Source organism: Phaethon aethereus (genome assembly GCF_964289735.1).
Source record: "Phaethon aethereus genome assembly, chromosome: 1".
NCBI lineage: Eukaryota > Metazoa > Chordata > Aves > Phaethontiformes > Phaethontidae > Phaethon > Phaethon aethereus.
Window position 1 is genome coordinate 39,757,600 of NC_138575.1, and position 27,423 is coordinate 39,785,022.

The following is a 27,423-nucleotide window of genomic DNA, read 5'->3' on the forward strand; positions in this document are numbered from 1 at the left end:
AAAAGGAACAGCTTGAATGGCAGTGCTGTAACACTGTGCAAGAGAAATATAACACTTTTTAAAGCATTTTATGCACTAAGCACCAACTTGTCTGAGTAGGTTGGGTGGCAATTTCGTGACCCATTATGTTCACGCTGCAAAGTCTCACTGAAACGATGCCTGCACTACTAATGTCAATACATGTTTGTGTGCCAAGATTATTATTTTATGCTAGCATTACGTAGCATAGAGACTCTCCAGAAAGATAAGACAGCCAATGTTGCATGTCAAAACAAGGATAGCCATTTAACTCAAACGGATAAAATATCCAAGCTCTATGACTCAAGAGTTGGGGTCTCTTTTTTACCCAGGGAGCATTAAGGACTACTGCACCTTCCTTTCACCCAGCTGTGTCCCAGTATCATACGTAATGTGGTCTTCCATAACAAAGCTTCAGAGGAATAAAGGCAATATACTTAACAGCAGGAGCTACAATATCCCAACATCCAGGCACAGCTGGGCTGAGGACAAACTAAAGTCACCTTTTTCCTGTGATTCCCAGAGGCTTGTTCTATTTTTAACTTTGTTTTCTTTCTGGTTCATCCTTTGGTTATTCTAATGTAGTTTCTGCCTTTTTCCATTAATTCTGCCTCTACAACACTCTAAGCAATACTACAAATAGGGGAAAGACAGAGTAACAAGATCATAAAGTGACTGGCTCAGACAATCTTCAAATGCACTGGTTAATTGGATATATAACTCATAAATGACGACAGAAGAGGGATGGATAACAATGCAGGGAGAGGAAACTAAATCTAAAAAAGCTCCAACTCCATTCTGTTGAATGAACAACAGGTCTTTGATTTCATTAGCTCAGATATTCTGAAAATCATACCAACAAATACAATCTTATTCTCAAGCACGCATTTTTTTAAGCATACAAATGCAGAAGGAATGGCTATTAAAAGCTCTGCAGTTACTCTAAATTTGCACTGTAAACAGCATAACAGCAGACCATGATTAAATTAAATATGAAACATTTCATTGTCCCTATTACATGAAATTCAATTTCAAGAGAGCATCAGTGGCATCTTTTCATTTTTTATACGTTGCTTTAAGTAGCTACCACACCTATCCAACCAAAACAGTGACACATAGAGCACACGGAAAGACCAGACAAATGCAGCACTTGAGGAACAATTGTGTTTGGTGTGGTATCTCTATAAAGACTCCACATCTTGAATCTCCTGCGATACATTTGGTGTAAGTAACTGCAAGAAGTTGCAAACTCCTCGTGCACCCAACTCCATAGCACTGTGCACTGTTTTGACCATTCAATCCGAGTATTACGATCACTGATGTAAACACCACTTCAAAAGCTGACACACATTCATCCAGTCTGAAATACTTATGGCCTCCACAGGGTGAAGTGTACACTATCCTTTTGTTTTCTAAGTAGAATAAAAGGAAAACCCTATTAGCTATTTGGCTCAATCTTAGTGCCTTACATTAAGTCAAGGATTAATAATTTATTAATCAGCATTCAAGAAATCCTTATTACATGTGACAGTTTTCGGAGGAGTCTTGCTTTCTTATTTAAAAGACCTTCAACAAAAACAATCAGCTAGGGAAATATTTTGACATACTGCTTTGACACGTTCCTTTGATTTACATATTAAAGCAAGAAAAAGTAATGTGCTTTCTCTAACATGTATCATTTCCACATTTTTCAGTGCTAAGTAGATTTAAAATTTTTAGTTCTGCTGTAAAAGATTTTATGTCAGTGTGTTACCCGTTACGACTGCACTGATGCCAAAAGAGGTCTTTTTCTTATAAGAAATGTATCTTAACAACATAGATAATTATAAGATTATCAGCATGGTCAATTTTCTTAAAAATGGAAAGAGATCAAGATTGTATTAAGGAGAAACCCAGTAAACAACAAAACACCTTTTATTAGTTTACTTTTGGAGATAGGCAAGCATGGTGCACTGGGAGAAAACCAAGAGGAAAACCTCTTGCTTCCTAATTTTCCATAGGATAGCAGCACTCTGGTGCCGTAAGGCACAATTGCATCCATCATTTTGTCCTAAAACAAATGTGAGGTTCTTCGGATTTATTTCAGCAAATTAGAAATGAAGCCAAATGATGCAAAAAGATACCGACAGCTACTCACATAGTACAGAACAACAACAAAAGTGCAACAAACTTCAGCTGCTCAATAAAAGGCATAGCTTCACTGCAAAGCTCCCAAACCACCAGTCAGAACAGCAGAAACCTGTTAAAAAAATGAATTTCTGTGCATGACTGGTTCTACTGCCAACACCTTGCCCTGACAGCGCTGCACAACACCCCGGGCAGGGGCTGAGCGTGGCTTCCCTCCCACTGTCCCATGGGCACCCCTGGGCATGTCCCCTCCTCCGGAGGCCCGAGGCAAAGCGGTGCAGCTCCGAAGCCCCACAGGTACAGGGGACAAACCCCAACGAGCAGCAGGGAACAAGGCACCGTTTGCACAGGGACTTCTGAGCAGGTGGTTTATTTTGGTTTCGGACGAGCTGCCGCTGCTGTCACGTGAGCGCAAGAAACCAAAACCCACCACTTATTTATTCAGGAGCGGTCCTGGACCTGCAGGAAGGAAGCAGCCCACTTCAGCTACTCGCTACTGAAAAGAGCGGGTCACAGCAGAGGCTCAGAGGGCTGATTCTCCCTCGGCACCAAACATCAGTCATCAACTCCAACTTACAAATGAGCGATCCCTGCCTTTACAACACTTTAAAAATATCCATGCGGCTTTGCGACGGCACTCTACAAGGGCTGCCGCCACCCTATCACTTCTCAACAAAAACACAAAGTGTTTCAGCAAAAGGTTTCCAGCAGTCAGGCTCTATTCACTGCACCTGAAATCTTACCCGGCTTTGCAGACAGACCCCCCCTTTACTTTGAGGGCGGCCGTGCCACTCCAGCTGCTTTGTATTGTTCATCAGCAGTCACAGCCAGATAAAGCCCTAACAGGAATCGATCTTTTAGTTACTTGCATGTGGCTCAGATTCTAGCAAGCAAGGAATATTGTTGGCGTTTTGGGGCTTTAGGGTTTTTCTGTACGTTTTTCAAAGCATAGCATTTATCACAGTAAAAGGAAAATGAGGTTATGCAAAATACTTACTTCGAAAATGCTCTGAGGCATAATAGTAGACATCCTCGTAGCCCTCGTGGTAATCCTCCTCTGGCCGGTACTTTTTGCCTTTTCTTCTTCTTGATCTTCTTATCTGCTTGACGAAGCCCAAGAAGCGCTCCATCTCTGTCCTCAGCAGCACCCGCCGGCAGCCCCCTTCGCCCTCTCCCTCACAAAGAGCTGTCCCAGCATGAATCAACCGCAAGCACCAGAGCAAAGCTGCAGCCTCTGACCAGCCACTCTGGTACCATTAAAAAAACCCCTCCCTCATCTCAGCTGTGACTAGAAAGCATATTGTTTTCCCTTATTAAAAAAAAAAAAAAAAAACCCAAAAACGGGTGGGGGGGCTTTATCAAATCTACTGACTGGAATATTTCAACATGAAAATAGACAAAGGAGGGAAATATTGAAGCAAAAGGAGAAAGTCAGGATTTCAAGCAGTTATGGCACAGCAGAGGACAAAGTTGAAGAGACCAGCCTGCCAGCAAGGGGAAGCCCAGCACTGAAAGCTCCCTGTCCTGTGTCTCCATCATTTGAAGAGGGGCTGGGAGGCGGGGATAGATGTTAGTCAATGGACTGAACCATATCTCAAGGCAAAACAGGTTTTAATTCGCCAGTTAAACGCTGCCCTCATATCTACCCGGGCATAAGCTCCGGATCCCATTTGATTTCATTTGTTGTAAGAAGAGGAAACGCGTCGATCCGTTTCTGGTATCACATAAGCCGCATGAATAAATAGCAAAGTGGTTTAATCCATATACACAGCCCACTCACCGGCAAGTGTGTGCTGAATGTGTTAATTGGAGCAGCAGGGAGAAAGCTCGGCAGCTGTTAAAAAATGACACATATACCCACTGGGCATTAGTGTATTCTAATTGCTGCTAGATCTCAACATTAAAAGGCACTCCACAGACAGGTCTCCTATAGAGCTGGCCAGGCTATATGGCACTAGGCAAACAAAGGAAGCGACATCACAAGCACACCACGACAATACTTGTTTAAAATCCCAGCAGAGTTTTAAAAACTTTAAAATTGAGATATGGCAGACTATCCTTTGCACAGGATGACAGGAGCAAAAAACCTGAAAAGATGCTGGCTCTCATCTCTTGCTGCGCGCCTGAATTCCACACGCATTCCCTAAGATAAGGCTGGAATTTCATCCGTGTTTCTGATGAAGTTTCCCTCCCGCACAAGAACAAAAGCAGTGTCTGCTCAAATCCTATCACGTTGACATCTGCCACGAGGTTCTTTTGTAACCGTGCTTCCGCAAGCCAAGTGAGGTCTCCAGTCCAGCAGGACCTCTCCTGTCTGCGGGCACAAGTCTGGGATCAATCGGTCACCTCAGCCAAACCACGTGCCGCACACGGTCACCTGCACCCATGGTTGCAGGAGATACCATGTTGCACCTATGAGCACAAGTATGTCAGAAAGTCTTCCTGTAAAACAGATTTTACAGGATCACCACCTGGAAAATGAAGAGCACGCAGAGGTGGGATTAGTTTCTGGTGATGCAGACATTTCAGTGAGTCATTATTTTGCAAAGATAAAACCAGGGCAGTGTTTTTAAAAGCATAAAAGAAGTAGTAAAGCAAAAGCCAGGACTGCAATTTAGCACTGCTTCAACAGAAATATGCAGAGATAGATCAGAATTGAGTTGAGATTTTCCAGTTTTGAAACATATAAAAGTTACTAATAGAGGTCAGCTAGACCTGCTGTCTGAGGGTCCTAAAACAAATGCACACTGAAAGCAGGCACTGGAACTCTTTTGGGCTTATTCCAGCTTCCCTGGTATCTTTAAAAATATATTGTCACAAAGCCACACCCATTTTATCCATAAAAGCTCAAAAAACCCTGGATGCACCTACCAAGCTTCACACAGGAGTACACTCATCCTCCTTGACCTCACCAGCCCCTGCTTTTCCCCTGTGAAAATGAAGCCTCTGTCACTAGCTGATGAACACCCCGAGGGCACTCCCAGAATTATTTTTAGTGTAACTTCTACAAGGAGGTTGTGTTTTATTACAAGTCTGTTTCTGTCACACGGCTTTCAACTTTCAAAGGGTAAAGACCTTAGAGGAATATTACAGGTATGTTAAAAAAAAAAAAACAAAAAACACCCACCCAAAACCACTTTTTATATAGATCTTCAAGAAGGGATCACTATACATTCTAAAGGTTTCGATTCACATCTCTTTTCTGTGCTCTGCCACCAAGCAGCAAAAACATTACATTAGTATCATGAAACATGAAAACCAAAGAAAGCCTTAGCCTACAGCAGAGGCAGCACCCTCTCTTTTCAGAGAGGGAAATGATGTTTTGATGCTGTATTTGCTCCTGTAGAGTGGTATCCCTGACAGATGTGCAAAAAGGTATTTGTAGGTGTCAGAAACATTCATCTTGAAGACAAGTTTTGCAGCCATCACCATTCCCTAAATTACAAAGTGCAATTCAAAATGATACAGCAACTTTTTAAAAAGGAGAAAATATAAAGCTTTCTCACTTTTAAACTGTCCTCTGAATGAGAGCTGAAAACTGAAATCGAGCAGACACTTGGCTTTCATCAAGTGAATACACCCTTCTCTGGTGGGGCTGTTAAACACGCTGCTGCAAGCAGAAGCTTCTGCTGGAGAAATGGCTTCCCGGTCCTCAGCGCACCCCAGGGAGACTGTGGTCCTTTCCATAACAAGACCAACACAGCAAATACGCAGACAAGGGAGCAAGCAAATGATCGCAGCTAGCACAGCAAGCACCAGATGTAGTACGCCGACGGCCTCACTGTTTTCTATGGAAAACCGATCTAAATCCGGGTGAATTTTGAGCTTCGGAAAGCGTGTCATTACCTTGCGCAACGGACCTTTCCCTTCTCTTCCCCGTGCTCATGAAGTGCATCGCCCCAGTGCATCACATACCTATATGGACAATTCAGTAAAGCAGAAAAAAATGCACTAAACGGTATTGATCAGTGCTCAAGGTGATGGCTTGTACGTAAAGAATGGAGGGGCTGGAGGGGGAGCGCTAGCACTCCTTGAATAAGCACGGGGGGGTTCAAGCTCTGCTGCCCTTCCCTGCATCCCACCAACCACTCCTGCCTACAAAGGACAGGCTCCATCTCCCACCCCGAAGGCGCAGAAGCAGGTGCTGCCCACAGTTTCCAACTCACAAGCTGACAGTCTTGCCAGCACTTAAATTATACACCTGTTTCCTTTTGCATGAATGTAAACAGCAGAGACAATTTCAACTTTTTTTTTTTTTTTTTTTTTTTTTAACCTAGGACAAGTTGAGCTTTTGATAGGATTTGCCTCACCCTAAAATATTTTGGTATTCAGGGCAATTTAAAAAGAAAGAAATACCTTAACTGAGGGCAATGTTATATATTAATAGGAGTCAGAGTATTAAGAGTTTTACTATACTATAAAGATTTCTGAACAAAACATATTTCTTATGCATTACATACTACCTCTACTGCTTTGCTGAGAACACTGGAGACATTCGTTAGCTACTCTTCATGCCATACCTGTTAATATTTTATCATAGTCCTACTTTCAAAGGTATAAGCAGAGAATTCAGTTTCACAAACACAGTTTACTGTAGTTAAAAAAAAAACCAAAAACAAACAGCTAACTACTGCTTTCCTCATTGCTCAGTATTCACCCTCCTGCAACATCTTGCGGTGAACAACTTATTCCTTCATGGAAATGAACACGGCTCTTGCAACTTTCTGCTTGAAAAGGAATAATAAAGCAGAAACATAACAGACGCATACCACAGTTCCAGAAAGGTGTATTGATTTTATGGGAGGAGCAGAGAAAGAAACAACACTGGCTTTCACATTTTTAAAACACAAAACATCAGAGACTACAACGAGGTTCACCCCTTACTGACAAAGGGAATAGGACAATTATGCCCAGATGGCATAAAATTAGGTGTCAGTTGGTACTCTGAAGTGCACTCTGAACTAGAATTTGGAGATTCATTTTTATGGTGTTATAAAGCCACAAGAGAAGTCGCAACGTAAATATGTCTCAAGCGCTTTGGCTCATCCTTTCTCCATGTATATGCCTACTCCAACCAAAGCAAGTGCTCTATTGCCATTTCCAAGATGGCTTCCTTAGAAGAAGCAAGGATTGTCATGCTGTCTCCAGCATGATCTGTGTAATAAAAATTTTCCCAAGTGGCACCAATTAAATAATATTTACATTCTCCATTCTGATAACTAATTTAAGTTACCAAGAAGCTACATCAAACTGGATGTGTCTCAGGTGAGTAACTTGTTGAAAAAAAATCATGGCAGTAAAACAAATATACCGTTAAGACACTGTCCTTTTCAAATAGTTGAGCTGAGGCATAAATGCTTTCGCAGCCATGGACAATTCTCTAGAAGACAGATGTCAGCATTTAAGCTTTAATTTGCCTTTGTACCTGTAGCAGAGATTAGGTCTCTCATCACGTAAAATATGCGCATTTCACATTTTACTTGCACAAAATTATCTATGCAGTTATCTTGGTAAACTTTCATTTTCTACCTATTTTCTACAGCACTTTTTCCAGTATTTAGGGAAAAACATTTTGGTATCCAAGGATAAGCCACTAAGGTGGTAAATATTTAACGAGGAATTCCATTTGAGCGGGCTTGCAAACATGATGATTTGAAACCAGAGCCCGTGTATGAAGCAAGTCTCTATAATGTTTTGTATCATAAATACACAATGGAACTGGCCCCAAATATTAACAGTTCTAAGCAGGTATTTTACATCCTGTTCATCAGCATGTTTCAGTGTTCAAAACAAAACATTTTAGATGCAAGAACCCTCCTATGTTTCCCTCTGCTTCTATGGGCAGCCCCTAAAAGCCTTCTGCTGGGGGAAGGAACGCTCCCACTGGGAGGCAACCATGCAAGAGAGCGAACAACGGCACTGCAGAGACCTTACCTGCTTCACATTACCCTCTTGGAAAAAAAACCCCAAACCACAAAACTATAAATGCACAACCCAAAAGTTAAGAATATAAACAGTTCTTGGAGGTCGGCTGAATACAGAAAATAGTTCTTCTCCCTCCTCCCTCAAGCCCCTAATCATAAAGATGCCACAAACCTCAAAAGGGAAGAACAGACCGTTTCTTCTCTGTCTCTCAGCTGAGGGATGTCTTTGATAATCTGCTGTCATTGTTTCTGGAGACCAGCAGTAGCAGACGAAGGAACGATTCCCTTTATTCATCTTACAGTATCATCTTGCCTGACCTTCTAGTTTTTCAAGAGCAGATGTTTGTTTACATGCCATAATTGCTCATGTTAAGGCTACAATTTTCCACTCAAAATTTGCCCTAAAAATCTTCGTGTAAAATGTGAGCTTATCTATTTGAAAATTATCAAATGCCTGTAATTTGCAATCTATTAAGCACTGTAAGAACATATGGTCCATATATGCAGAAGCAGTACCATGTACAATGTCAATATTGTGCGTGAGGAGAAACTAGCAGCCCACCCATGCCCCTGAGGTACCCCAGTACCACCTGAAACTCCTCGGAAACAAGCTTCCGAACACAAGTTCTGTGCTCTTCCTAAAGACACCTGGAGAGACCACTGAAAGCATGGGAAACACTAAATATTACATTGCACATACTCTCATTTGACAACAGAAAAAAAATACAGAATAACCAGCCCACTATTGCTGGAATATTGCTGCATGAGAACTGGATGATGATAAAATACTGCTCATCTGTTACTGTTATTTTTAAGATCTGATACTTTTAATATACTGTTAAATTATCAGTTTGCTCTGATTTTAAGCCATCACACTCAGTTTCACAAGTCATTCATACATTCTTGTTATTCGTTGCTCACATGCAATCATAAACCATTGTTCCCTTCTGCTCCTGAATTAAAGAACACAAGACTTAAGAGCTGGAGTTCAGCTTTTCTGTCACCTAGTTGTAAATTAACTGGCAAATCTTTTTTCTTTTTCTTTTTGCAAGTGAACACACACATTTTCAAGAGAGACTTGCAACTGACAGCAAATACTTGAAGGAGTTCTTTATTGCATTTTATCATATATATATTATTTTATATTAACATTCCAAATGGTTTTGCTTTTTGCAACGTTTTCTCACATGTAAGTGTGCACATAAAACTCGGAATGCCAATGCAGTGAATAAGGATGAAGTAGAACACAAAGGATAGAGGAAGAGGCTACATTCATGTAGAGGGAACTGGGGGGCTGCTTGTGGGTTCAATACAAGAACGCTGCCTCTTGTATATGGAGAATGCTGAGAAATCTTTGTAGCACTGTTTTAAAAGGGTCACTTGTCAAGTTGAATTTCATGCAGAATGTATGCTTCAGGGAAAAGCAGCTCTTTTTTTTTTTTTTCCTCTTCAATTCAGCTGAAAGAGTTTGCATACATTCCATTTTTCTTCCTCTTTCTAGCCTATTTGGCTTTAAATAAGTGACTAATTAGAATACATGAATATGTAGAAACAAATGTTAACTTGACCACTACCAAGGAAATACAACTTAGGTAAAATTAAGTACAAAAAAAAGTTTTGAGTTTGCTTGATATTTTGTGACACCGATAATCATTCTACAAGCTAACCAGAGTACTACCGTAACCACATGTGAAACCCCTCAAGGGCTAAAGCAGTAGACTGATATTTTAAAATACTAAAACTAGAACATAATTCTTTGAGAAGTCTGAATTAAAGGTGTTTTCATATTTCTAAAGAAACGTAGCAAATGGCTAGAGGGAACACTACCAAGATTTTGCATACTGTGTCTGTTTCGTGCACAAAGTGTATCGCAAATCAACTATGAAAGACATATGGAGAAGTGGTCTGGAATATGGATATGGTTTTTACTCCTCAGTGAGTAAAAACCATTATATTTCCCTAATTTTCCAGTCTTCAAAAACTGCACATTTTAATTCTAACCATAAATAAAATGAATGTAGAACACAGTCAAGAAAGAATAATTAATTAAATTACAACTCACTAGAACAAAAATATGTAGCAAATACATTAAATGAAGTTTTTGCATAAACTTACCAAAATATTTTCTTAGGCTGCATACCCTGTAGCGTACAGGAGGTACAGGGTGTCATCAAACTAGCTTGTGGTAGGTGCGATTTCACAGTTAAGTGACAGTGGAAGATGTGAATGTGATGTGTGAGATTTAAGGTAGGCCACAGAAGAATCCATCGCTGGACATCTCTTTCCATGTAAAAGTTTATGCAAGAGACTTTTTATTATGTGACATTAAATGGGCTTAAGTTTGTTTTACCTCATAAGATTAGCAAAAACAGTTGTGGAAAAGCCTTCAGCTCATCCTCCCATAGCTGCATCCTGTCCTACTCACCAAGACTCTTCCCCACCGTCCATGGCCACAGCCACATTGAGCATATCCAATACACATGTATTCCCATAGATTATCCCACCCGTTCCATGGGTGTAGAGAGGCTTCATCACGGATCAGCATGACATGGAACTCTAGAAAGAAGCAACCTCCATGTGCCATTTCATATAAATCCTCCTCTCTGCCCATCTTCTGTCTCATATCACTGCTCTGTATCACAGATATCATATGAAAGATTTAGATTGACAAACTCCTTGGTGCAGAGGAATGTCTGTACTCTCCAGCAGCACGATGATGGTGTTATACCTCTTCTCTTACTAATACCCAATAACAGCAATCATTTGGTAGCAGTGAAAACGTTGTTATGTTTCATTCTTGAAAAATACCATTGTGCATGTCTCTGATCAAATAAATACTGCAACAAGAAAATTTTGTAACTTCTTTAGTAAGTTGAAGGAGTGGTTACAACTAATAAAGGATGGGCACCAGAAAAGAAATCTGACAGGGAAGACTGCAACTGGGAAAGTGGAGCAATGAAAAAGCCCCTCTCGGAAAAAACACAGGCATCCAGAAAGTGATTTGTACCTTAAGGCCTGTATGTTTTATCAGGGTCAAGATACAGTAGATAAATAGAAAGATTTCATTGCAGGTGAGCTCTGACAAGAAGAAAATTCCGCTCAACAGTCAAGAAAAGACAAGTACAGACAAATCCTCCATTATAATCATGTGAATTTACAATTAAAGACTATGTAAATATATATGCAAATTAAGCCATCCATCTGGAGAGTCCCCTGCCCTAGAGGCACAGGCCAACACGACGGCAGTGAAAAATCCAGTTGTTCAGATGGATTAACCCTTCTCCTCTCTTAAATACCCTACACACCCAGCTGGTCCCTTTTTCTTTTTAAATCCTGAGTTTTAAGCAATTCCTGTTGTCCTTGCACGATCTGAAACCACAGAGCATACCAAGTAAAAAGAATGTAGACTTGAAAGGCAAAGGGACAACTTTGCATGTAACCTCACGTTAATGAGGCCCGAGTATTACATGCCCACAGAACTGAAGGATCACAGTTTCCATCCACAAGCCCTCGGTACAATAGCAAGGCCCATTGAACATTAGTGTGGTACTTCATCTCCCTCACGCCAAACAGCAGTTTGGGAAATGAGAGCTGCGGACACCTCTTTATGGATGAGGTCTGACTTCCCTTCTCTCCCCATCCCAAGGGCACAGAGCAGGTTCTGCAGTTCAGATTGTAATTTGTTTCCTAGTGCAAGTCCACCTTCTTCCATCCAGGGAAAAAGAGAAAATCTACTTCACGTTGCTGCTAAGAGGTTAACAAAGAAAATACAGAGAATGCAAATACATAGACTTCAAAATTGTCTGCTTTATTCTCCTCCAGGAGACTGGTGCTCCTGGTTTTGAATGTTAAGAGGCAAACCACAGGGATAAAAAAGCATTACATCCTGGGCTTGTGAAACTCATCCACTTCTGCCACAAGTTTTGACATTTTCTGGTGGAAACTCACTCTTACAGTAACAGCTTTGCCATATAAAATTGTAGGACTAAATATAAAGTGATTGTTTGTTCAGTGTTGCACTCTTCACCAGGTAACAGTACAGGGCAGAACAAATACTTCTATTTTTGTTTCTAAAAGACAATGAGATCATTGACCTTAGCATACATTCCAGAAGTGATAGGATTATTGAGGTTTCTTCTCTTTGAAAGCTTATAGTTCCCAAACAAAAGATTACTTTGAATTTACATCCTATGGCACTTAGCAGAGACAAAAGAGCCTAATTTTTCAAACTCCCCTTTGACGATGCTTTTTACTTCAGGATTTACTTCATTCCTCTCTTGTAGCCCTCCTCTTATCACTGGTAAATACAAATGCTTATCAAGGCATTCTCAAGAAGTCATCCCTAACACATCCACTTTCTGCCCTTGTATAACACACATCTTCATCCCCACACTCTCTTTCTTCCCTGTTCTCTTCAGCCAGATCCACATGTTCAGGCGTTGTTTCTTTCTCAGTCTACACATTATGTTGCAGGAGCCTATTGCAACTATTGCAATTTTCACAGAATCACAGAATCACTAAGGTTGGAAAGGACCTTCAAGATCAAGTCCAACCATTAACCCAACGCCACCATGTCCCTTAAACCATGTCCTGAAGTGCCACATCCACACGTTTTTTGAACACTTCCAGAGATGGCGACTCCACCACCTCCCTGGGCAGCCTGTTCCAATGCCTGACTACCCTCTCGGTGAAGAATTTTTCCTAATATCCAATCTAAACCTCCCCTGGCGCAACTTGAGGCCATTTCCTCTCGTCCTATCGCTGGTTACTTGGGAGAAGAGACCAGCGCCCTCGTCGCCACAACCCCCTTTGAGGCAGTTGTAGAGAGCCATAAGGTCTCCCCTCAGCCTCCTCTTCTCCAGACTAAACAACCCCAGTTCCCTCAGCTGCTCCCCACAAGACTTGTGCTCCAGACCCCTCACCAGCTTCATTGCCCTTCTCTGGACACGCTCCAGCACCTCAGCATCCTTCTTCTAGTGAGGGGCCCAAAACCAAACACAGTATTCAAGGTGCGGCCTCACCAGTGCCGAGTACAGGGGCACGATCACTTCCCTACTCCTGCTGGCCACACGATTTCTGACAGGTCCCTTTCTGCCAGGCAGCTCTCCAGCCACTCCTCCCCAAGCCTGTAGCATTGCATGGGGTTGTTGTGGCCAAAGTGCAGGACCCTGTACTCGGCCTTATTAAACCTCATACAGTTGACCTCTGCCCATCGATCTAGCCTGTCCAGATCCCTCTGCAGAGCCTTCCTACCCTCCAGCAGATCAACACTCCCACTCAGCTTGGTGTCATCTGCAAACTTACTGAGGGAGCACTCGATCCCCTCATCCAGATCATCAAGAAAAACATTAAACAAGACCGGCCCCAGAACCGAGCCCTGGGGAACACCGCTTGTGACCGGCTGCCAGCCGGATTTAACGTCGTTCACCACAACTCTCTGGGCTCGGCCATCCAGCCAGTTCCTCACCCAGCAAAGAGTAAACCCGTCTAAGCCACGAGCCGCCAGTTTCTCCAGGAGAACGCTGTGGGAGACGCTGTCAAAGGCTTTACTAAAGTCCAGGTAGACAACGTCCACTGCCTTTCCCTCATCCACTAGGCGGGTCACCTGGTCATAGAAGGAGATCAGGTTGGTCAAGCAGGACCTGCCTTTCATAAACCCATGCTGGCTGGGCCTGATCCCTTGGTTGTCCTGCAATTTTTGCTCCCTATGATCTATTTGGATACCTGAGTAAAAAATTTGCATATCAAGAAACATATAGCATTCCTCTTCGTTAATTATGAAAGCCACAGAAGATGAAGACATTCCTCAAAGAGCAAGTTCCTATTTCCTAACATATCCATGAAGTGGCAGAACTCGTAATTAATCACCTGAAGATTCACGAGAACAAGATACTCGAAGACTTCAGTTTTTGCCAACACTAACCAAATGACAGAAGAAAAAAATTAAGTAATTTTTACACCAGACCAGATAAATTATTATCAGTCAGCATACAAAACTGACACAGCTAACTTCACTATCCTAAAGAGTTTTGTAATTTATTGCAGATATCCCAGCTGAGAGACATTTTCACTGTTTTAGATGCCTAGTATAAAGCTATAGACAACAGTTCTAAAAGATGACAATTCAGACTGGATGTGCATTTCACAAACTAACTTGTTAATTACTGGTATTTTGATTACTCAACCATTAAAATTTTGCTCAGAAGCACTAAAGCAACTCTGTAGAAATGCTCATGCATTATCCCTGGTTTTATACCATATTGTGCAGAGTATTACATGGTATTGACTAACATTTAAGATTCTTTAATAAACTATTTTGGAATTTGCAATTCTTCTTTCTCCTTAAAAAAAACTTAGGTCTGAGTTTAACCCCTTAAAAAAGGTGGTTCAGGTATTTACAATTTACCATCCCACTCTCTATTCTTGGAATTGGCTTGCCTGTAAATTATTCCACGCACAACCTATCCAAAGTGGGAGATCACAGCCTTTTAGTACTTCTATAATATAGGATCTCAATCTACAAATCTTCTAAGAGCTTCACCTCACGCACCGTCCCACGGAGCTGAACAAGATGCCCAGTGGTAGCGAGAGCTATGCTAACGAGCAGTTGCTGCAACAGATGCTCACATCTGCATTGGTATCGCCACATCCTAACTGCAGATGCAGTTGTGCCTTAACTTCTCTCTTACTTAAGAAAAATACAAATTAAATGAAAATAATCTCAGATCGGTTTAAAGAAGAAAAATAAGTTAACTTTTTTGTTGGATATAAAGATCACATTCTGGAAGCTGAGCTTGACATTTCATTTTCAAGATGTCTAAACAACCACAATAAATTTACAAATGTAGACATGCCACACTGTTAAATTTCATTTCACGCTCAGTAGGCAAATATTACCAAACTGTATGTACTGTCATCCTCTGTCTTTTTAGTTAGAAATCTTGTAGCCAATACAGGTTTGACCTTGAAATATTTCACAGATGGATGAAGTCGCTTAATTTGCTAGTCACTTTGTTACAGATTTTGCAGAACTGCAAAGTTAGGTCTCATTTACTCTAATTTCACTTTACAATAACTTTACAAACTGCATCATCAGTAAGAGTCACTAAAAATGCAATAATGAACCATGTGTATGAACGGTCATGAAAAATTCAGTTTTGAAATTAAAAAAGCTCAGAAAATACAGAAGCTAATTTTCTTTATATTTAGTACTCCTAGAATTATTTTTAGTGCAAAAACATAAAAAGTAAACCCGTACACTATTTTTGTGGAGATTATGGTACACTGACAAAACTACTAGAAGTTTTCTTTTTATGAAGCCAGTGGAAATATATGGCCTTGTATGAAGGGATGACTAACTGTTACAGTACATAGATGTAAAATTCTGTTCATTAGGTTTTTTAACATGGTTTGAGTCTACAGTGATGTGTATTTCAAAGGGAAAGTTAAAGGCAAAAATCCAACTCTGTTTACTCAAGGAATAGCTATTTTCTGATACTCCTACTGCATTTGATGTACTACACCAGAGTTGCTACTCAAAACAAGTAACCAAATATATGCAAATGCTAACTTTTTAATTACTTAGTTAGCTAAAAAATCTTGTTCAGTTACAAGACATCATAACTCATTATCATTTCAAATACATTAAATCACATTTTTTTCAAATAATAAAAATTCATTTTGGTCTAATTGCCAAATAAGAACACTAATTGAGTAAGAACTGCGAAACACTGAAAAGGACTTTGGATCTCTAATGAGTTGTAAACTACTGTATACGATGAAGTTGAAAAATAAGCATTTTGGATTTTCCAAGAAAAAAGAAAAACTAAAAGCAAACAAAAGTTAATTTGAAGTGCTGCTCAGTTGCTTCTTAAGCGTGTTCTTTTTTGTCTCAAATGATCCCCTTCTGAAAGACCCACCGTCTCCATCCCACCAACATATATCCCAATAACTGATTCCTCACACAGCATAGATCTACTCTGAAATGAGAAAAACTCTTCAGACAACAAAATTAAGCTCCATCCTATCCATGCCTGGAAACAGTCTCTCTCACACTTGCTTTCCCCCCCCCTTTCCCCTCTAGTCTCACATAGAGAAGCCTGTCCAAAGGCAGTTTAGGTCCCTACCCAGCGCATTGACTTATACCGCCATGCATTCCCACAGTCAGGGCTTCCATCTAAGCTGTCCATGGCTTGATTTTAGATATAAAATGCAAAATATTTGGGCCAGGCTCTCTCTTGGTCAATAAAAAAAAAAAAATTTGTTTAAGTTTTTATTTTGCCTACTGTTACCTTAAAAATGAGTTCTGTGAACACGACCGTCTACTGAGCCCAATGGGAAAAACTGTTATCGAATTTCAAGGAGTTTTTTGTCAGATCCTGAATTCAAGGCTTAAGGAGTTCCTCTACAATAACCTAAAGGAAATAGCATGGAAGGGCAGCTGGGGGAACACCCTTTATTTTGCTGCTTATGTTCTTGATATCATCAGCTGTTACACATGAGCACTGAGTTCAAAAGCTGAGACCTGGCAGGTAATGCCAAAAATAAAGCCTACAAGAGTTGGGGGGGCGGGAATCTTGCAAATCTGGCATTAGAGAGTGACGGCTTGTTAATAGAGTGCATCTGCGTTACAGAACTAATGACTGTCACGGTGCCGTTTTTTTATAACAACAGCATAGGAATGGGAGACCTTCTGCTGCTAATTTTAGAAAAACACTAACCATCTTGTTTGGGAAGACTAGTCTATACTCCTTAATAGTACACATGCTAGTCAAGCTAGAATCAAGTCGTATACTAATGCATGCATTAATAATTTATGAGCAGTTCTGTCTTTTCTTTTACCTAGTGTAGTCAAAAACCTCTTGAGAGGAGAAATAAAAAATTATTTCACATTTATATCAAATGAGGATTTACGTTTAATTTCATAAGATGGCTCATCTGCAAATGCAGCCTATCTTCCCAGAATCCCTTCTGATGTCAATTCCAAGAGGTGAAAAGGAAAATGTGGCACTGAATATTAACTTAGTGGCATTGTTTCCAAAAACTAAATTGTTGAATGCATTGTGTGCCTACTAATATTTGATAAGCTGCTTTAACACCAGCTCCTGGACTGAAGTAAATGAGAACTGCAACTCAAGTTCAAGTACAAGTTTAAAACATACAAAATTTAGGAGAAAAGCTTGAAAATGTAATTTAAAGACAGCCTTCAAGTCAAAAGTCAAAATATGAATAAAGCCAGACCCTTCCCTACTAACTCTTTTACTTACCCTCCCCTGCTATTTTTCACACTTCAACAATATTTTGGGAATACTGGCAATATTGTTCAGTTCATCAAGTAACTGTCTTCAGTTTACGGTCCTTCAATCTTTGTGGAATGAGAACCTAACATACAGAGTGGGCTACCATTCCAAATAATCCAAATTTCTAAATGGGGGGCAGGGCAGGGGGAACACAAGAAAACCAAAATAGCATCATAGAATCATAGAATCTTTGGGTTGAAAGGAACCTTTGAAGGTCATCTAGTCCAGTGCCCACTGCAATGAGCAGGGACATCTTCAACTAGATCAGGTTGCTCAGAGCCCAGTCCAACCTGGCCTGGAATGTTTCCAGGGATGGGGCATCTACCACCTCTCTGGGCAACCTCTCCCGGTGTTTCACCATCCTCATTGTGAAAAAGTTCTTCCTTATATCTGGTCTAAATCTACTCTTTTAGTTTGAAAACATTCCCCCTTGTCCTATCGCAACAGGCCCTGCTAAAAAGTCTGTCCCCATCTTTCTTATAAGCCCCCTTGAAGTACTGGAAGGCTGCAAGAAGGTCTCCCCAGAGCCTTCTCATCTCCAGGCTGAACAACCCCAGCTCTCTCAGCCTTTCTTCATAGGAGAGGTGTTCTATCCTGCTGATCATTTTTGTGGCCCTCCTCTGGACACGCTCCAACAGATCCATGTCTTTCCTGTGCTGAGGGCTCCAGAGCTGGATGCAGGACTCCAGGTGGGAGTAAAGGGGCAGAATCACCTCCCTCCACCTGCTGGCCACGCTGCTTTGGAGGCAGTCCAGGATACGGTTGGCCTTCTGGGCTGCAAGCGCACATTGGCAGCTCATGCCCAGCTTTTCATCCACCAGTACCCACAAGTCCTTCTCAGCAGGGCTGCTCTCAATCCCTTTATGCCCCAGCCTGTATTGATACCACGGGTTGCCCCGACCTGGGTGCAGGACCCTGCACTTGGCCTTGTGAAACCTCATGAGGTTCACATGGGCCAACCTGTGGAGTGTGTCCAGGTCTCTCTGGATGGCATCCCATCCTTCAGGCATGTCAATAGCACCACTCAGCTTGGTGTCGTCTGCAAACTTGCTGAGGGTGCACTTGATCCCACTGCCTATGTGACTGATGAAGATATTAAAGAGTACTGGTTCCAATACGGATCCCTGAGAGACACCACTCATCACCAATCTCCATCTGGACATTGAGCTGTTGACCACTACCCTCTGGATGCCACCATCCAACCAGCTCCTCATCCACCCAACAGTCCACCCATCAAATCCATCTCTCTCCAACTTGGAGAGAAGGATGTTATGGAGGACTGTGTCAAAGGCCTTACAGAAGTCCAGACAGACGACATCGGTAGCTCTTCCCTTGTCCACTGATGTGGTCACTCCATCATAGAAGGCCACTAGCTTGGTAGGCAAGACTTGCCCTTGGTGAAGCCATGCTGGCTGTCTCAAATTACCTCCCTGTCCTCCATGATCTTCCCAGGCACAGAGGTGAGGCTGACGGGCTGGTAGTTCCCAGGGTCCTCCTTGCTACCTTTTTTAAAAATGAGTGCAATGTTTCCCTTTTTCCACTCTCATATCTATATAATATGTATGTTCAAAATGTAGCTACGTACATACAATATGTACAATATGTATGTACAAAATATGTACCCATTCACAAAATAGAAGGTGAAAAAACTTTTGATATTTCAGTGAGAAATCAGCTCAGGACTGAGATACTAGAGTTGGACTATGCTTTTTGCACTGGACAGAGCACCGCTGACTTTGAATCAAGCATCACAGCAATTCATGGGACCACAACTGGTACCAGCACCTTGAAACCATGAAATGATGCATATGGCTTAACCACTGCCTCATCCTACCAGCTTCTTTCCATTTTGCACTCTATTTCCACCCTCTTTTGCCGCTAGATGGGCAGCCTAAGCTCAAAGAGCCAAATACCACAGTATCACCAACATCCGGAGTTATACATAGACTGACAACGATTCACCAAGGGAAAACATTCCCACAAGTTTGTTACACTCTCATCAAGTTAGTAGGTAGTGAATGTTGCAACAGATGAAGTCACAGTATTTGAAACAATATTAAATTGGCAGCACAGAGCTACAGGAAGTTGTCTGGAAATGGGGTTATGCTAATGCCTGTATATGTTTGCTTAAAATTTATGCAGAACAATGTTTAAAATTATGTTAATAGCCTCACTGCAAGTTAAGAAATGCAATATTCAAGCCATGCAGGCCTTCTTCCTCATGTGTATTTATTTTTAACGGGCACATCAACATCCATTAAGTACAAAGAGAATTAATTTATTTTGCTCAGTCACAATTAAGGCTAATATGACTCAGACTCCTACATAGTTTAAAACTGGACCTAAAACTAATGACCAGTCATTTGCAGTGATTAAAAGAGTCCATGGCACGTTCACGTAAGACAAGTGACTACTGCCGATGTCCTGGACAAAATCTCAGCAACTGCTGGTAATTCCACTACATTTGCATGAGGTAGATTTTCTTCATTATCGCAACTAGAGAAGATACGGCTCAGCTTGTGATAATGCAACAGTCTCAAAGCCATTAGTTCATCTTTGAGAACCCATGGAGATGAGAGACAACTAGGAAAGGTGAAGTTCAGTCTTTAAAAAAAAAAAAAAAAAAAAAGCCAGAGACAGGGAGGGAGGAAGGGAAGGAGAGACATTAAACTTTCATTCAAGGAAATACTGGAATTTAAAAATGAAACAGAACAGTTTGAAGGCATCTGGAAAAAAAAGCAGTCAACCTGGATTTCTCATGGTTTAATCATGTCAAATCAGCAGCAAGACGGCAAATCAGGTAGACAAAGAGAACACAATAGATGTCATATGTGCTAATGACATATTTCTCACGAGAACATAATATATGTCACTTTTAAAGAAAGTTTTCCTATCTTAGGGTGAATGCAAAACTGACTGGAAAGCTATACTGAGTCCAAACAGAAAAGCTAATACTTTGGAACTTTTTAGATCCACTGCTATTCAGTATTTTGCTTTCTATACATTACACAGAATCACAGAATCACTAGGTTGGAAAGGACCTTTAAGATCATCAAGTCCAACCATTAATCCAGCACCACCATGTCCCCTAAAACATGTCCTGAAGCGCCACATCCACATGTTTTTTGAACACTTCCAGGGATGGCGACTCCACCACCTCCCTGGGCAGCCTGTTCCAATGCCTGACCACCCTCTCAGTGAAGAAATTTTTCCTAATATCCAATCTAAATCTCCCCTGGCGCAACTTGAGGCCATTTCCTCTTGTCCTATCACTAGTTACTTGGGAGAAGAGACCAACACCCTCATCGCCACAACCCCCTTTCAGGTAGTTGTAGAGAGCGATAAGGTCTCCCCTCAGCCTCCTCTTCTCCAGACTAAACAACCCCAGTTCCCTCAGCCGCTCCTCATAAGACTTGTGCTCCAGAACCCTCACCAGCTTCGTTGCCCTTCTCTGGACATGCTCCAGCACCTCAACATCCTTCTTGTAGTGAGGGGCCCAAAAATGAACACAGTATTCAAGGTGCGGCCTCACCAGTGCCGAGTACAGGGGCACAATCACTTCCCTACTCCTGCTGGCCACACTATTCCTGATACAGGCCAGGACGCTGTTGGCCTTCTTGGCCACCTGGGCACACTGCCGGCTCATGTTCAGCCGGGTGTCAACCAGCACCCCCAGGTCCCTTTCCGCCGGGCTGCTCTCCAGCCACTCCTCCCCAAGCCTGTAGCATTGCATGGGGTTGTTGTGGCCAAAGTGCAGGACCCTGCACTTGGCCTTATTAAACCTCATACAGTTGGCCTCTGCCCATCGATCCAGCCTGTCCAGATCCCTCTGCAGAGCCCTCCTACCCTCCAGCAGATCAACACTCCCACTCAGCTTGGTGTCATCTGCAAACTTACTGAGGGAGCACTCGATCCCCTCATCCAGATCATCTATAAAGATATTGAACAAGACTGGTCCCAGAACCGAGCCCTGGGGAACACCACTCGTGACCGGCCGCCAGCCGGATTTAACGCCATTCACCACAACTCTCTGGGCTCGGCCATCCAGCCAGTTCCTCACCCAGCAAAGAGTAAACCCGTCTAAGCCACGAGCCGCCAGTTTCTCCAGGAGAATGCTGTGGGAGACGCTGTCAAAGGCTTTACTAAAGTCCAGGTAGACAACATCCACTGCATTTCCCTCATCCACTAGGCGGGTCACCTGGTCATAGAAGGAGATCAGGTTGGTCAAGCAGGACCTGCCTTTCATGAACCCATGCTGGCTGGGCCTGATCCTTTGGCTGTTCTGCAGATGCCCTGTGAGCACTCTCAAAACCAACCGCTCCATAATCTTCCCTGGTACAGAGGTCAGGCTGACAGGCCTGTAGTTCCCAGGATCCTCCTTCCGGCCTTTCTTGTAGACGGGCATCACATTGGCAAGCCTCCAGTCTTCTGGGACCTCCCCTGTTAACCAGGACTGCTGATAAACGATGGAGAGTGGCTTGGCAAGCTCCTCCGCCAGCTCTCTCAGTACTCTTGGGTGGATCCTATCAGGCCCCATAGACTTGTGGGTGTCCAGGTGGCTTAGCATGTCCTTGACTGCTTCCTCCTGGATTATGAGGAGTACATTGTGCTCTCCATCCCCATCTTCCAGCTCAGGGGGCTGAATATCCTGTGGATACCTGGAGTGGCTATTAAAGACTGAGGCGAAGAAGGCATTAAGTACCTCAGCCTTGTCCTCGTCCTTGGAGACAATGTTCCCCGCCATATCCAGTAGGGGATGGAGATTCTCCTTGCCTCTCTTTTTGTTGTTAATATATTTGTAAAAACATTTTTTATTATCCTTTACGACATTCAAACCTAAATGTGCAATTTCAGTACTTATCTATCTAGGTCATGAATAAATCCCAACATATCACCAATCTTAGACCAACTGCAAGCACTCTGGATGAGCAGATGAGAATATACAATAAACAGGCTGAAGTAATCATCTGAAAGAAACAGGATGCCTTTCAAAAGGGAGAAAGGCAAGGTATTCCAGTAAGTTGGAATATTCAACTATATAAACCAAGGATGAAGAGCAAGTGATTATGTAGATATTACCTTGAAAAGCACCTCGGGACCACAGTCATTCAGAAGTTGAACCCACTCCTTAACATCCACCATTTGCAAACTAGGCAAACATACAAGTATATTTCATAGGATTATAGCAGACATCTCTTCTACACTGGTAAGGTCTCAACTGGATGTTTCTGTCTACAGTTAAGATGTTATGGTTCCTAAAAAACGTGTGCCTAGATTAAAGATCGGTGAAATTTATCTGAAAAAGTAACAAAAAAAGTAGAGAAGACTGAGGTAGAAACAGAATAAACAGAGTACAGAAATGTCAGAGACCATGAAAAAGAACGAAAACCTATTTTCCATTACCTAGAGATGTCTGGAAGATTCAGGTGGAACATAAGGTAAAACATTCTGCAGATAAGGGCAGTGAAGTCTGGGATGGTTTGCCAGAGACCCCAAGAAATTAAAGAAACGTAAATGCCAAGTCATGTAGCTGAAATGCAGTAATCCTACTCAACAGCCCAGGCACCAACTGGAAAGGAAAGCAGCTCTTCAGCAAAGGACCGGGCGGTCCTGGTAAACAACATGTTTGAACATTAGCCTGCAGTGCGTCCTTGTAGAAATGAAAACCCGCACCATACTGGGATGAATCGGTAGAAGAAGAGGCAGCAGATAAAGTGAAATGCTCATTCTCCACAATTCACCACTTGTGAGACTGCATCTGCAGCATTTTGTCCCATCTGGAGCTCCCCAGTAGAGGAAAAAGATTGACATATTGAAGCCAGTCTGGTTGAGGGCCACCACAACAACCAAGGGATGGAGTATACAATGCATGGAGAGAGGCCGAGGGGCCTGAGTCTGTTTAGTTTCTTATCTTTAGAAAAAAGATTAAGGGAGAATCTAAGTCCTGTTTTTGAGATTACAGAGAAAAGACAGCCAGGCTCTTCTTAGAGGTTTACCATGAAAGGACAAAAGGCACAGACACAAGTTGCAGAAAGGAAAACTCCAATTATTCCAATCAGATAGAAGGGGGAAAAAAATAATAAGAATGGTAAAACATTGGAGCATGTTGCTCAGAGAAGACTTACCATATCCTTAGAGTTATTCAAAATTCACTTGAATAGGGCCCTCAGCAACCTGACCCAGCTTCAAAGGTGGCCCTGTCTTGAACAGCAGGCTGGACTAGATGACTTCCAGAAGTTCCTTGCTACCTGAAGTATTCTATAACTCTTTGTGATAGTGTTTGTGAGGAATGATAAAGATAGTGCCTTGGGCAAGGAGACTGACTGTACAATCTCCAGAGGTTCATTCCAGGTTTTTTTCCTGCAATGCTTAAGATTGAAAGGTACCAATAAATCTTCAGACAGAATATGTGTTTTCTCCTCTTTGCATGAACAATGCCTCATATATTTTAGCTAAAAGGTCATAACCATAAATAAATACACAATATTCCATATGTAGAAATTTAATATTGATAAACTCAGAAATTAATTTTAGATACCAGACTGCACGGCAAATAAGGGGGGGAGGGGAATGACAGTGGAGAAAGTTGCCACAGTCAGCATATAAAATAACATTTTCAAATACCTCCTTATCCCCTCTGCAATTCCCAGAGAGGCTCACAGGCACTTTGCTGAAGCCAAAGCTGGAACCTCTGCTGAGTGCTGGGCTGGCAGTGTGCAGTGACAGAGAAATACATGATGCACATTCATTGCAAGCAACTTCAAAATCCCTTTTTAACTTTTAAGGCCTTCACAGCACAAAAGACAAAGGGAGATTGGCTATATCACACAGGGAATTTACTTGTGGATCTTCCAAAAAGATTCAAGGAGGGAACAAAAACACTGATAGTATGCTCATAAAGCCCTCTTTACTGTATTTATGAAGTTTCACGGTCACTAGTGATGTATGCAGGCCATGGAGGACAACTAAACTGTAAGCTGATACCTTCTAATAAAGGAACTGAAGACATTATAAAGTCAGAAAGTTATGCAGCATCCTCTCTCATATCTGGTTATTGCTTTGAATGTTCAGAAGTAAAATAAAAATGCTTCTTTAAACTTAAGACCAACACTGATTTCCTTCAAGGTGCAGATGTAATGCTTTGTCCTCACTATAAATAAGCTGTTGATAAATGTGTCGTGAAAAAAAAATATGAAAGAGCTTGGCACTGCTTACTTTTAATCCATTAGTGGCACAAGAGACCACAGCAATACCAATTGTCTAATTTCACTGATTTTACCAGCTTAAAAGAATAAATATTGCTTGCATGATCAAGGTCCTTAGTTTTTGTCATATTTTGCGTAAGAAAAGAACATGACTGCCAGATGAAAAATTGGCCAGTAGCACCTTTTTATTTTGAGACTTTTTTTCATAACTCTTTTAAGAAGTATTTCCTTTTCTCCAACTAAACCTGTAAAAGTCTTTCAACATTACAGTTCAATTTAGATTGAGTACTCTAGCACAATTCCCAAACTCTGTGAAGAAAGTTCTTTAGATGTGCCTCATAGGCAGGCAAAAAAAAAAAAAAAAAAAAAACTTATTTTTGTATACACAGAAAACAATAGAATGCTCATTTTCTGAGAAGCCTGAAATGTCAACCTGCATAAAAACAGCTATTTTTTTAAAATATATATATATATCTCCTTTTACAGTAATTCTCATTATTTAGGTTGATTCAGCTATATAAAATATGCATATATACACATTACCCACAGAGAATACAGGCTAAACCATGACAGATATTTAAACTTGGAAGTATGTATGTAAAACTTGAATGAAATTAAGAACTATGCTACAATTTAAAATTAAACAGATATATATACTTATATTGTCCATAACATATATACCTATGTCTAAAGACATGCACATCTTTGACTGAAATATGAACTCTAGATTTAAAAGCTTAAGATTCAGTAAGATTTTCATAGTTCCATACTTATCTGAGATTAACTTTTCTTACTTCTACCATGGTAAAAGTTTTGCTTTTGTAAAACATGTTGTTTCCTAGGAAACAAGAAAAAATGCATGTGCAATACAAATAAAAATTCAAAAGCTTTGGACAAAACTACATCCACTAAAAATGAGTCATTTTTCTCTCACTTCCCTACATCTGAGTCAAAGATTTCATCATTGCTATAAACAATGTATTCATGACCTAATAATTCAATGGTTAAAGAAAGAAGTTAACACTCCTAAATAGTAGAGGGGGAAAAAGTATTTTATTATTTCATACTTACACTTTTTTCAGCAATCATTGCTGGAAGTTTTACTCTTCAAAATCAAGCGGCAACCTGTTACAAAAATTTTAAACTAATTCTACAAAAAACAACATAACCCTCAGAAGTTCACAGAAAACGAAATAAATTATTCCCAACATGACAAATTGAGAGAAATGCCAAGATGTTTGGCAGAGGCTCTCTCTAGCATGAACAGTTCCCTACAAGAAAAGGAATTTCTGCTTCAATTTACATGGGAAACCTACTATTTGCAGGTGTGAAGTTCCAGAGGTGTTCTGTTTTGTACTATAACTCTCACACAAAAAGAAGAAATTGTGACAACATTTTTGTGTGCTATCTGAACACGACAGTTACTGATAGAACAGAGCACACAGCCAGACAGCAGTCTTTGTCAATAACGATACTTCTCACATAAATGCTGTTTGGTTGGGATTTTTTTTTAGATTTTATACATTAATAAACTATTGTGCATCTGACAAAAAGAAAACCTCATTTTTTATACTGTTCATTCTAATGAGATCAGTTTACTTTCCAGAATATGGTAAATGGGTAATACCAATGACCAGCTAATTTTTAAACTATATTCCTTAGCAAACAAGAAACTCAAAATAATTGCTGCTGGAAAAAATGGTGTAACCTGATCCCATAAAACACAGTATTTAAGAGATATGCAAGAAAGGATTCTGATGCATTGACTTAGGAAAGGGATTAAGCTAATACCACTACTCTTCTGAGCACTGAGTTTAACACACTTCAGTTATGTATCTTTGTTAATTTATGAGTTCTCATGTCTGGGCTAAACTAGTTACTAGACAAGGAGAGGTATGAAAACAGTAGTGGGATTAAATTAACAGCTGTAAAACTTGGGTGGATTACTTACACCTAGAAAATGTCAAGAAAATGCCTGGACTACTAACTAGATATTGTAAGAGTAAAACCAGAAGTGTCATCAGATGGAGGTGCTTTGTGGCAAGCTCTGCATTGCAGAGGTAGGAAACAGAGGGTTTGTTGTTGTTCTCATTTCTCAGACCTAAGAATCTTGATCCATCAGTTTTTATATGCTGCAGTGCTATTCTAATGACTTCAAACACTTCCAGCTTCAAAATCATTGAGTAGTATCTTTTAAATAACCTACAAAGTATCAAATTCTTTTGCATGAAAAATAATAAAAGGCTCTGAATAACATCAAAATAAATGCCTACCCGTTTGGTGTGTTCAAAAGGCAAAAAACTTAAAAGCTACCCAAGAGTCTAGACAAATAAAGCATTAACAGTTAACCCTACTTGTTACAAACACACTGAAGTACAAACACTAAGCACATGTGTTGGAAGACATGTTTTTCTCACATTTAGGAACATTCATGTGAATCGTCACGGTCTCCAGCTGTCTTTCTAGTCTCCATTCCAATAATGTTGTTTGACATCTCATACATGAAACCTGTCTGTGCTTCCTCGTGCTGTTCATCCCACCTGTCTTTTGCTTAACTGCAGATGACGTCTCTTGCGGTCTTGCCTTTTTTCTTTCTCTTTTTCATTTCTCCAGACTTTCTCAGCCATCCTTATCTTTTCCTTATCCTCCAACAATTTTTCTTCCCTTCTAAACTCAGTTTTACTCTCGTAGTTGCCCTTACTGTTTTCAATGACTGTAGAGCCCACTGCTTTTCTTTCCCATGGAGAGGTTAAACATGCTGGCAGGAACACAGCAGGAGCTGAGAAGAGCTGCTGAACATCTCATACTGCCTCTGTGGAAGAAAGAAGCTGAAGACTCTTCCAGCCAAAG

At 41.0% G+C, this 27,423-nt stretch overlaps 1 protein-coding gene across 7 annotated transcripts in view; it reads right to left on the reverse strand.

The window, feature by feature from the left end:
* The window catches only part of GRIP1 (glutamate receptor interacting protein 1), a gene marked incomplete at both ends in the record, with an annotated part of 345,974 nt that overhangs the window by 236,290 nt on the left and 82,261 nt on the right, over positions 1–27,423 (reverse strand). For 5 of the 7 annotated variants that reach the window (XM_082013872.1, XM_082013870.1, XM_082013871.1 and 2 more), the window contains one exon: positions 3,143–3,834. The exons of the other annotated variants lie outside the window; for them this stretch is intronic. In XM_082013872.1, coding sequence (XP_081869998.1) covers positions 3,143–3,275 — 133 coding nt within the window. Of the gene's footprint in view, positions 1–3,142; positions 3,835–27,423 lie in introns of those variants that run through there. 7 annotated transcript variants of the gene reach the window in all.